The following is a 12,609-nucleotide window of genomic DNA, read 5'->3' as shown; positions in this document are numbered from 1 at the left end:
TGATGGAGGTTCAGGTGCATTGTGACGAGTAGGAGAAGAGGGTTGGTTTGATGGAGGTTCGGGTGTATTGTGACGAGTAGGAGAAAAAGGTTGGTTTGATGGAGGTTGAGGTGCATTGTGATGAGTAAGAGAAGAAGGTTGATCGAGTGAATGTTGGACAGGAGTGGGTAAGTCAATGTCAATAGTGGGCAAAATACCTTGTAATGGAGGTGAGGATTGTGTCTGTGATTGTTGGCAGAATGGGAAAACACTTTCATGGAAGATGACATCCCGACTTGTAAAAAAAGTGCCTGCATCTATATCAAATAATTTGTATGCTTTTTGATTGTGAGGATAACCAATGAAGATGCATTGTCGGGCACGCGGATCAAATTTTTGCTTAGGTGAAACAACAGTTGCGTAACAAAGGCAACCAAAAGTTTTTAGGTGAGAAAGTGAAGGTGGTTGATTATATAGTAGCTCAAAAGGTGATTTATTTTTTAGTAAAGGTGATGGCAAGCGATTAATGATATATGTGGCGGTTAAAACGCATTCTCCCCAAAATTCTAATGGTAAATTGGACTGAAATAGGAGGGCTCGTGCTGTGTTTAAAACATGTCTATGTTTGCGTTCTACTACCCCATTTTGTTGAGGAGTGTAAACGCAAGTGCGTTGACATTCAATACCTTTTTTGAGAAAAAAATCATACATTGAAATAAATTCCAGTCCGTTGTCAACGCGGATGGTTTTAATAGATGCCTGAAATTGATTTTGTGCAAATGTAATGAATGACTCTAAGAGATGTTGGGTTTCAGATTTGTGATTCATAAGAAATAGCCAAGTACATCTAGTATAGTCATCGACTATAGTGAGAAAAAAACGTTTTCCAAAATGAGTTGGGGTTTTATGAGGACCCCAAATGTCACAATGCAATAGATTAAATGGAGAATGAGATTTTATTGTGCTTAAAGGAAAGGGTAGCCTTGTCTGTTTAGCTTTGGGACAAATACTACAATGATTATGAATGGGAATGAGATTTTTACTGATAGGGATAGGTAGTAGGGAAGATACAAGTTGTAGACACGCTGGAGAAGGATGTCCAAGGCGCTTATGCCATAAATCAGGATCGGTCGATATTTGAGATGCGTGGGCTTGGTTTGGAAGAGGGGACATGTAGTATAAGCCTGCGTGTTGTTTACCCGAGCCAATCATCCTCCCCGTAGCCAAGTCCTGTAAAACGCAACCATGTGGAGTAAAAACGACACAACAATTTAGTGAACTGGTTATCTTACTAATGGACATGAGATTTAAATTAAAAGAAGGAACACAAAGAACATCTTTGAGAGTGATTTTGTCATTGAATTTAATTGTGCCTGTAGATGAGATGGGCGCAGTTGAGCCTGTGGGCAGATTAACATTTGAAATAAATGATGATGAAGTGTGTGTGAAAAATTGTGAATCAGATGCAATGTGATGGGTTGCTCCGCTATCCAAAATCCATGGTTTCGTAAAAGCAGAATTAGAAGAGGAGTTATGGGCAAGCAGACCTGCAGAGCTAACAAACGTGTCACTTTTACCGTTATTGTTGAGCGAGTAAATAGCCCTTGCCAATTGTTGAATTTGTTCGGCACTGAAGTGTTGTACGAGGTTTCTATCGGACTCGTTACTGATGCCTTCTTTGCCAGACATGATTTTTTATTTAGGGGATAAAAATGGAGAGGCTGTCAGGGCACCAAGATCGGTGCTCTGATACCATATAAGAAAATGATAAAAAATGATAAGAAGAAAAGATGTTTCTTATTCTCTTATGTGTATATTACATCAGCAGTCATGTATAGGAAATATATAGGGAGTTTCTCTCTCCCAAATTACAATCTAATTAGGTAGGATACTAATCATGAGATTCTATAATTATTAAATTAATTGCATATAATTGGGTACAATATCGTCAAATATTGCATACAATAATTGCATATAATTTTATAATTATTATTTCCTTAATAACATTGTCTTTAGCTTTATTTTGGCTTATGGATGGAGAAATCTGAAAGTAATTGTTATATACTCCTGATTTAAATATCCAGAAGGATATTTTTGTATTTCATTTAAACTTTTGGATGACCATATCTGGGAGTGAATCATGAATTCTAGATTTACATGTTCGGAATGGTGTGTTACAAGTGGCGTTGAGGATCGGGATCCAAAACTCATTTATGTTTGTTTATGGATCTTGATATCCAGAAAGTCATTTATGATGTCTATATAAGTTTATGGATGAGGAAATTCAGAAATGTCATATTAGTTTTGAACTTATATCCAAAACTTTGTGATTTGATTTATGAATATGAATATTCAAAAGTCAATTTTTTTAAAATCATTAAAGATGAAACAAACATTTTACATCAGCATATTGGGTGAATAAGAATTGATAAGAATCAACTTAATTACGTTTAACCAGAATCTTGAAAGTTTTAGAATATGGATCAGTCTTTATATATGAACAAAAGTTGTAGAGGATAATAAATACTGAATTTATATATGTTGTTATTATAATTTTTAAATATTATATTTCCTGAAATTATATTTTTAGAAATATGATAACCACATGTTATAATTAGATTATAAAATAATTTTAATATGTTTATGAGAAAATAATTTTTTTCCAACATAAAAATAAAATAAAATGAGGTATTCTTTCTTTTCTAGATTGAAACCTAAAATTACTTTTGAAAACTCAAAACATGTGAGTACATGTTTTTAAATATGGTTTCTCAAAACATACTCTTTTTTTTTTTAACTTTAATTTGAACTAACCAGATCAATAAATTTAATAAACCAGGAGAATTACTTGTATAGTCTTTATAAATTTTATAATTTAAAATAGTTTTTATTAATATTATTAGTTATATGGCACGTGTTACGTATTTTAAAATCGCCAATGACATTACCAAAACCATAGTAAAAAAAATAGTAATGAGACATAATTAAATACACGTTACAGCATAATTGGAGTAAAAGTAGGATATTTTTAAAAATTCAAATTTGTAAGTAACAAATTCAAAAGAATAAATTTACAATAGGTAAAGTATAATTTAATTCCTTTTTAATTTTTAATTTTCGTTTATGGTCTTCCTGATTTAAAAAATTAACAATTTCAATCTAATCTTCCATTTATTATAGTTTATTCCCTTATTTTTTTTATATATATTACTCAATTAAATATTTGTATGGTATAATTAATAAACATATCAGATATATGGAATTAGGAAAATACTTTTTCGTGTTTGGTTTACTTTTAAAAAATAACATTCCCATTCAAGAGTGAAAGTCTAACTTCTATAAATTAAGACACAAATTAAAATACAAATTTTATTAAAAATCACTTATGTTCTTACTAGAATGAAACGTGATTCGCTTGAAGTGAACAAATGTAGTTTTTGGGAGAAAATGAAAAATATTTGTGAGTATTGAACCAGAAAATAAAAGTGACTACTCTTCAGACATCAATACCTGTAGGTTTTAATATCCTTAATTTTGAAGGTGGTTATAACCAAATCAGTTATATATATGTTTGGACAGTAGATATTATCTTCATTAAGAGACAGATAATACACCTCCAAATATTTTGAAGTGGGGTACATCTTCAATTAAATCACATGTAATGATAAATTAAAGATTTTGATAAACATAATTATTATCTTCTAATTTCTAAAAGTATGTTTAGGAATATTTTTTGGTAATGAAACAAAAATTTAGTTATATATAATACTTTTAATTTGTTAGTGGTCAACAAAACTGAATTATGTCTTGAAAAGAAGAAATTAGAGAGTGAGTTATCTGCACTTGGTTCCAGGGTTACATAGCAAAATAGTATTTTGAAGAGCATGGGTTAACGTTGTAATGGGAATGTGTGACCACAAGTTTGAATTCTCCATAATTATAGACAGCTTTCAATTCTTTTTCATTTTTTATTAAAAAAAAAGACAGCTTTCTTTGGTCTGGTTTGGGGACAGTGTTGTGTTGTGTTGTGTTGGGGTGTGAATAACATAGCATTGGGTATCGTGTCGTAAAGTGTTGGGTTTCTTAGCGTACACCGTGTGCAGCATCTTCATCGCACATAATGCACATGCTTCTCCACTAAGCTTCATCATGTGAATGAACCCTTTTTCGCCATTCCATTCGCTTCCCTCTCTTTTTTTTTTGTTTAGTGAGTAATTTGTGTTTGTTTCCAGAACTTGTAGAAACAAATCGGAATTCTTTTGAATATAGTAGAAAGTCTTAAGATAAACCCAGAATATTCAGACACTTCAAGTTTTCCCTCTGCGGAAGAAAATGGGAATGGGAACTAGCACCTTTGTTACTAGATGGATCAACTTTCTCACCATGGTAATGTTGTTTGATTCCTAATGTCATTGAGTTTCCCAGTTTTTTTTTTTTTCAAAATTTCAATTTTTGGGTTTGTTTGTTCCATTTTTCTCTTACTTTCACTTTGTCTACTGTCTTATTTCGACTTGCTTTTTGCTGTTGTTCTTGCATAACCCTCGTTAGTTTTCACTTGAAGTTGTTCCAAAGATACGATTTTTAGCTGCCAACTTTGCCTGCTGTTAACAATTACTACATTCTTCCCTAGCCGTTTATTTGTGTACTAAAGATGAAAAACATAACTTAGACCCACGGGTGTGTTTTTGTTTCTGTTTATAAAAGCTGCTTTTAGTTTTCAAAATGCAACTAAATAATGTTGTTTAAACAAATGGTGTAGGATGCAAGGCTCAAAGCAGTGTGTAATCGGGGAAGATGAAAACAGAAGATGAGAAAACATCTCCAGCTGTTTTTATTTTTTGGTTTGTAAAAGAACTTGTTTTGGAAACAATTTTCAAAACATGATAGATTTTAAACGAGAATGTGATTGTTTAGTGTATGGACACGTTGTTGAAAACAATTTTTAAACCTAAAAAGTGAGAAGGGAATCAAACAAGCTGCAAGTATTATTACTATCATTATTTTTAAAATTTCTGGTTGTTAATACTGATTTCTTGTTCATCTTGCGCAGCTTTTGGCCATTGTAGTGATAATTTTTGGAGTGTGGATGAGCACTCATCATGATAGCTGCAGAAAGTCTCTCACTTTGCCTGTGATTGGCCTCGGAGCAGTTATTTTCTTGATGTCAGCTTTGCATTCTTTATTTTTGATCCCTTTTTTCTCTTTTGAATATTTTTTGCTAATGCGTTGTCTTCTCTCATGTTTCTTTGTTGTGCAGATCTGTAGTTGGCTTTTTGGGTGCCCTGAAAGACATCTCCATACTCTTATGGGTTGTATCCTTATTTCCTGTTAGATGCATTATTTTTAAGATGGTTACATCAGATAACAATAGAAATAAATTTTGGATTTTGTGTCATCCTTGACACTGTACTTGCAGTACCTGATCACGCTGTTCTTTGTCTTGGTGGGAATCCTGGTCTTCACAGTATTGGTGTAAGTATGCAGTTTGGTTGACAATGCAATTTTGTTCTCATTATCATTTGTCCTTTTTGTAAATACAAGCTGTCTCTGTCATGTTTATGTTTGGAGTCCTATCTACTGGCTGTAAAAAGTCTTCAAGAGTTTGATCTCAGCATTTGCATTAGCAAGCCTTAACATATTTGTATTTCAGCTCCTTTTTGCTTTGTTGGTATGTTCATTAGGCCAATTAGGTCTGTTTATTGAATTTGCTACCTTGGCAGTCCTTGGTACATATATGATATATGCAAAATTATCCTTATTTTTTTTAGCAGCAGCAGGTTACTTAGAATTTATGAAACATATCAGTATCATTTGATATTAATTTTGAATAAGAAACTGTGAGAACGCCCAAGGCTCATGCAATAGCATATAAATTTTATTTTTAGGTAAGTTATGCTGAATGAATTTTCATTACTGAAATACTTTGGAACATACACTAACATGGGGAGGGAGATATAGGTCATGGGTTGGAAGCCCCCCACTAACAAAATCTAACTCATCAAGATCTAACATTTGTTGACAGAAAAAAGCAGTTGCACTAGTAACAAATTTTCTGGATGAGTTGAATGTTTTATTGATGGTTATCCTCCTTTGTTTGTTCCACTGGGTAACATGAGTGGCATTTCAAAAATTGCATTCTTCTTCAGTACGCTTCACTGTCTCTTCATGTGTGGATAAATACATGTTTAGATCTTATGTAACATTCTGCCATTTTCTCAGGTTCATCGTCACCAACAATGGATCAGGTCATAGTGTGACTGGCTTGAGGTAAGGAATCAAGTATTTCATTTATGTAGATATTATTACGATCCTTGGTATTTGAAACGGTGATAATTCCATGATATATGTATAGTGATTCACACTGCATAGGACTGCTTGGTTATAATAGGAATGTACGTCTGGTCAATGATTTTTTCTTATTCTAGTTCTTGACAACATGGTGTGATGTGATGAAAGATCAATGACAGCCTTCTTGTATGCTTAGGTACAAGGAGTATCAGCTTCAGGATTATAGTTCTTGGTTTCTCAAAGAGGTAAACACTTTTGTCGACATGGAGAACTGTTGGTGCACAGTAGCACTTCAACATCCAAAAGCTTGAAGTTTGTTATTTTTTTGTTTTAGTTAAACAATTCTCATAATTGGGAGAGGTTGAAGATCTGTCTTGTCAAATCTGAAGACTGCAATAACCTATCAAAAAAATACAAGGTGTGACCTATACTATTCCATTGAATTTAAATCTTCTACATACACACAAAAAAAGTGATTAATACCTATCCAATTTTTCTGTTATGCAGACTCTTAAACAGTATAAATCTGCTAAACTGACGCCAATTGAAGCTGGCTGCTGCCGACCACCTTCTCAGTAGGTTCTATTCCCTGACTGCTGGTTTAAAAGCTACACAAATGCATTTCAATAGGGTATTTTTTGTGAAAAGAAAAGGAGTGCACATGTCTGATGTTGTTTTAAGTTGGGGTTTGTTCTAACTTAGGTGTGGATATCCCGCTGTAAATGCATCCTACTATGACTTGACCTTTCATCCAGTTAGCCCCAACAATGACTGCAAGCGCTATAAAAATTCTCGAGCCATCAAATGCTATGACTGTGACTCTTGCAAGTAAGCATGATCATGCTCCATTTCTGCTTTTCTAGATGAGTAAAATATTGTCTCACTACCATTTTTTTGTTTGTCCTCAATCTTGGATCCAGGGCTGGTGTGGCACAATACATGAAAACCGAGTGGAGAGTTGTTGCTATATTTAATGTTGTTTTATTTGTTGTATTGGTAAGGCAAACATTCTTTCCCTTTTTCTAACATTACGACAATCAGAGAAGGTGTTCGATCTTGATCCACTTTTGTGTTGTCATTTTTCAAACCTTGGATAAACTTTTCTGTGAACATGTATAGGATAAAAGAACAAGAATGTAAAATGTATTGAGTTTTTGTATAAGTCAAAATCACTTATTTACCTTCACTTCTGGGTAATTGAGATTTTGATGGCGTTGTTTTGTGCAATGCAGTCAATTATATACTTTGTGGGATGCTGTGCGAGACGAAATGCTGCCAGGAGGCATTCTAAAGCTTGAAGAGAAGCAGCATGAAGCCATCATCAAAAGCCTTTTTCAATGAGGCTATAGCTGAAACTACCAAATTCGTGTTATTTTTAGAGGACCCCTTGGTGATGGATTGTGCAATCTTTGTGAACACCATGACCTGAATTGTTAATATCGTTAATGTTATTATTTGATTTGATGTGAATAGAAAGCCCAAAATTAGCAAACATTGTGGTGGTTATATGATATGGAAATGTTCAGCAGTCTCTACAAGTCACAGATTAATGATGTCTTGTTTATCAGAAGACAAATAACCCTTTATCAGTTCAACGTATGTTAAAACAGCATAAGATTAGTGTTAAGGAAATTGAAAATCAGTTTCTTGTAATTCACAAATAAGTATTTTATTTCAATTCATATAAAAAAAGTGTCCTCTTATATCACTTATCAAAACCTTATTGAGATAATCTTTTATATCATATTTAGATTTAGAAGAAAGTTTAAGTTTAAGTTTAATTCATTTTTTTAAAATTAGTTTGTATAACCGTACTTATATATTGTAATTTTTTTTTTTACATCATTAGTATTAATTATTAAAAAATAAATATTTACATAATTATCCGTAAAATTGATCAGATTAAAATATACATTATTATTATCTTCTAACATATGGTAAGAAATTTAACTAGTGCTTATTTGTGTTTATTTAAAACTATTTTGTTCATAATTTCCTATATTTATTTATATTTTAGTTATTACCGAAAATTAATGTTTAGGATTTTCTTTTATCATGAAATTGATATGAATTATTATTGGTTTGATTTAGGATTTAATCGCGTTCTTTATAAACCCTTTATTAAAGAAATAGAACAAGAGTTTGGTTTGGCTGCTGAAACTAAAACCTTGGAGTGGTGGTGCTTGTTTCCAGGGATGTGGGCTTGGATTCTTGGTGAAGGGCGTAGGGCGGGGTGCGAGGTGGCGTGCACCTACAATTGGGTGGCGCTCCGGCACATGGGTGGTGGTCCAAGAACCTTTCCGGGGGGCGTGAGCAAGTGGAAGTGGAAGCGAATGCACGAGAAACTCGCAAGTGACAAACAGAAAAGACTTATCGAACAAGAAAAGCAGCTCTACGAGGCTCGCATTCGCTCCCACATCCGTTCCACCCTCTCCCCTGACCACCGCTCCGCCGCCGCCGCCACACACCGTCCTTTCTCCCCTAAAGACCACGTCAAAGCCCTCGCCGACCGCTTCGTCAGAGAAGGCGCCCAAGATCTCTGGAACGCGAGCGACGGTCCCCTGACTTCGAACCCGACACCGAACCAGACACCGAACCCGACACCGAACCTGACACCGACCCCAAACCTTAATTTTCTCCCCAAACATTCTAGGGCCTACCGTTCGGTTCCCGAGGTTAGCAACAACCGTGTCGGGGCCCCCAAGTATAGGTTTTGGCGGAAGGGTAGTGATGATTCTTCTTCCGGTGATAGCGAGAGTGAGAATGAGAGTGAATTGAGTTTGAAGACGGGTAGTAGTGCTTCTTTGAGGGAGTATGATGTGAAGAGAGAGAAGAGGGTTGTGCCTAAGACATCTCAAGAGGTTGAGTTTATTAGGCATGAGCTTAATAAGCGGAAGTTGAGACAGAATGAGGAGCAAGAGAGTGAGAAACAACACAGCAATGAAAGCATTCTAAGCAACACAAGGTGTTCTTATTTAGCTATTATGGATTTTTTATTTTAATGCTGGTAATAGAAAGCGGTTTTTCTTTGAGTATTTGTGATTGATTAGAGCATTCACTTATCGCTTGTGGGAGGGATGGTGATGCAAAATGAAAAGGGTATTGATAGATGCATGCAAGGTTTTTTAAGTTGCAGTTTAAGTGTGATTCTTGGCATTGCTGGAAATTACGGTTATGGCTACAATAGTGGTTGTAGACACCATTTCCTTGGATCGATATGAAATGTTTGGTTATTGCAATGGGTGATTCAGATGTTTTGTTTTTTTGTAGATTTGATGAGTGCGGTCTATCACCGCAAACTGTCAAGGCACTTTCTTCTGCTGGTTATGTTCATATGACACGGGTACAAGAGGCTAGCCTCTCGATTTGCCTTGAGGGTATGTTGCCCTTTGCCTTGAGGTCAATCCAATTTCTATTTTCCATTTATTGTTGTTGTTGTGATTATCTCGTGTTCATCTTACTAAACTTGTGTATGTTAATGTTCCTGCATTATAGTATTTTATTTCTCAAGTGCACTTTGTTTGAGTCCAGTTTGAGTCTTTTGCTTGTTATTGTAAGATGACTGTTGGATTTGATTTCGATGATGTTTTTAGTTATGTTGCACTGCAGGTCTGGATGCTTTAGTGAAATCTAAAACTGGCACCGGAAAAAGTGTAGCTTTTTTGGTACACCCTGAATTTTTAATGTTGTTTTATCACACTACGTTCTGTCTTGAATTTTTTTCCTATCAATGATGTTGAGTGCAAACAGCTTCCTGCTATTGAAACAGTTCTGAAAGCTATGAGTAGCAATACATCTCAACGGGTCCCCCCAATATATGTTCTTATTCTCTGCCCTACAAGGGAACTTGCTAGTCAAATTGCTGCTGTAGCAAAAGTTTTGCTGAAATATCAAGATGGCATTGGGGTGCAGACTCTTGTTGGAGGCATACGATTTAAAGTTGACCAAAAACGTCTTGAATCAGATCCATGCCAGGTTTGGTGTTATATAGGAAAATATCTGTTTCCTATTATGTGGCTTCTGGCCTAGTTTAGGTGTTTTCTTGGTGGGCAAGGGGGAATAGAAAAGAACACAAGAAAATAAAGAGATGTTACTGATTGTGTGATAAAATCGTCACTCAAAGTAGAAAAATAATGCATTGTGTATTCCTTGTATCAATTTTTTGCAGATACTTGTTGCTACACCTGGTAGGTTGCTGGATCATATTGAGAATAAGTCTGGAATATCTCTTCGACTAATGGGCTTGCAGATGCTTGTTCTTGACGAAGCTGATCATTTACTGGACCTGGGATTTAGAAAGGATGTAGAAAAAATTGTGGACTGTTTGCCCCGTCAAAGACAATCATTACTCTTTTCTGCAACCATACCAAAGGAGGTTAGTTACATTTTTTTTATAATTAATCTTTAACCTCAGATTCTTTATTCTGTCAACAGTTTTGCTGATTCTCAAAAATATGCAGGTACGTCGTATATCCCAGCTTGTTTTGAAAAGGGAACACAAATATGTTGATACAGTTGGAATGGGTTGCGTGGAAACTCCTGTTAAGGCGAGTTACAGCAACCATTGTCATACTTTAAAAATTGCATAAGTAAAATAGATATTCAATTGACTTCTAGAGCCTTAGGTTATACATTTTTTCTTGTTGGGGAAGAGGGGGTGGGGTTACTATTATAATTTTTGAAATTTTTTAAAACTGTTATTGTTTTATTGATTGTATAAAAAAATTTCATTGGTCTGCATTAATGGTTATTCTGGTTTGCTATCACAGGTGAAGCAATCTTATCTCATTGCTCCTCACGAGTCACATTTTCAATTAGTGCATCATATTCTGAGGGAGCATATCTTGCAAACACCTAATTATAAGGTTAGTAATACATATGCTGTTTCAGATTTTGAATTGCTTTGCTGTATATTTTATGGTTTTGATCTGTAGATTTGCCTGCAGGTTATTGTATTCTGTATAACTGGAATGGTGACCTCACTCATGTATAACCTTCTTCGGGAAATGAAAATGAATGTTAGGGAGATGCATTCACGAAAACCTCAGCTCTATCGTACTCGTATATCAGATGAGTTCAGGGAATCCAAACAATTGATTCTTGTCTCATCTGATGTTTCATCACGGGGAATGAATTATCCTGATGTCACCTTAGTCGTACAGGTATGCTTACATATTTTAATATGTTTCCCCTCATGCTTTTCTGTAATTGGAATGTTGGAATTTTTCTTCCTTTTTCACCTTTTGATTTGTGAGGGTAAATTAACAACAACTGAAACGAAGTTCCTTATGAGACTAGGAATTGTTTCTTGCTGGAAATATGAAGTAAAAGGTGGATGTTTCTAGCCAATGAATCCATCAGGAACTACTTGTTGGCCCCATGTCCTGTACATTTGTGTGAAATCCATTGTGGATATAGTGCACACTTCACTTTTTATTAATGGTTTCCAAATGGAATTCAGGTGGGAATTCCTTCTGACCGTGAACAATACATACACCGCCTTGGAAGAACAGGTCGGGAAGACAAAGAAGGGGAAGGCCTATTGTTGATTGCTCCATGGGAAGAGTATTTTTTAGATGAAATTAAGGATCTACCTCTACAGGAATTCCCCTTACCTAACATAAATCCACACACAAAACTTAAGGTAAATGTCTTGCTGTTCCCTGTATATATATATATATATATATATATATATATATATACATAGATATTTTGATCCACAAAATTCATATTGTGTCTTGACATATAATTTTAGATGAAGAATGTAAAGATGATTACTCCACGTTTATTTTGTGCATGACTTTGCTATGGACACTGTAGAATATACATAAGTTAACTGCAATTTTTGTCTATGATCCTTGCAGATTGAGAATTCGATGGCAAAGGTTGATAATGACATCAAAGAAGCTGCTTATCATGCTTGGCTTGGCTATTATAACTCTATCAGGGAAATTGGGAGGGAAAAGACCACTGTAGCTGAGCTGGCAAACCGATTTTCTGAATCAATTGGTTTACAGAGGCCTCCTGCTCTCTTCCGAAAAACTGCTATAAAAATGGGTTTGAAAGACATTCCTGGAATTAGAATTCGGAAATAGTTCAGCTGTGAGCATAGATATGGAGATACAAGCGGCATGGGATAAGGTCATTGAATTTTGTTTCGTGTTTTTTCAATTGTTAGTGCTGAATCCTGTATTTAGTCATAGTAAGTGATGTAGTCCATATCAGAATAGTAATTCATTGATGATTGGCTTAGTTTAGAGGGGAAAAGTAGAAAAAATGAAATTGTTGTCTGACTTCATTTAAAAGATAAATGAATGGTATCTTAACTCTTTTGAAGTTAAA

The 12,609-nt window shown here is 34.8% G+C and overlaps 2 protein-coding genes across 7 annotated transcripts; both read left to right on the top strand.

Moving 5' to 3' along the window:
• The first annotated feature begins 3,881 nt into the window (after window positions 1-3,881).
• On the top strand, window positions 3,882-7,817 carry TET10 (tetraspanin10). 2 transcript variants are annotated; one of them, XM_068614732.2, is made up of 12 exons: window positions 3,882-4,130; window positions 4,212-4,365; window positions 5,030-5,142; window positions 5,237-5,291; window positions 5,396-5,451; window positions 6,199-6,246; window positions 6,464-6,512; window positions 6,602-6,685; window positions 6,775-6,842; window positions 6,970-7,095; window positions 7,188-7,263; window positions 7,500-7,817. In XM_068614732.2, exons 2-12 carry the CDS (start codon window positions 4,312-4,314, stop codon window positions 7,563-7,565), a joined length of 795 nt encoding a protein of 264 aa, XP_068470833.1. In that variant the 5' UTR covers window positions 3,882-4,130; window positions 4,212-4,311; the 3' UTR covers window positions 7,566-7,817. The 2 variants fall into 2 exon arrangements, with proteins under 2 accessions (XP_068470833.1, XP_068470834.1); XM_068614733.2 differs by adding an exon at window positions 4,739-4,820 and having other exon boundaries at window positions 4,099-4,365.
• A 589-nt stretch (window positions 7,818-8,406) lies between these two features.
• LOC137812614 (DEA(D/H)-box RNA helicase family protein) lies at window positions 8,407-12,609 on the top strand. 5 transcript variants are annotated; one of them, XM_068614730.2, is made up of 10 exons: window positions 8,407-9,232; window positions 9,538-9,644; window positions 9,877-9,932; window positions 10,018-10,242; window positions 10,436-10,642; window positions 10,728-10,814; window positions 11,037-11,132; window positions 11,214-11,429; window positions 11,729-11,911; window positions 12,132-12,609. In XM_068614730.2, exons 1-10 carry the CDS (start codon window positions 8,463-8,465, stop codon window positions 12,360-12,362), a joined length of 2,178 nt encoding a protein of 725 aa, XP_068470831.1. In that variant the 5' UTR covers window positions 8,407-8,462; the 3' UTR covers window positions 12,363-12,609. The 5 variants fall into 5 exon arrangements, 4 of the variants coding, with proteins under 4 accessions (XP_068470831.1, XP_090155209.1, XP_090155210.1 ...); XR_016518858.1 differs by having other exon boundaries at window positions 8,410-9,232; window positions 11,566-11,911; XM_090299083.1 differs by having other exon boundaries at window positions 8,417-9,232; window positions 9,861-9,932.

This window comes from Phaseolus vulgaris, chromosome 2, assembly GCF_051622355.1.
Source record: "Phaseolus vulgaris cultivar YP4 chromosome 2, ASM5162235v1, whole genome shotgun sequence".
NCBI lineage: Eukaryota > Viridiplantae > Streptophyta > Magnoliopsida > Fabales > Fabaceae > Phaseolus > Phaseolus vulgaris.
This window is presented reverse-complemented; position numbering and strand designations above follow the sequence as displayed.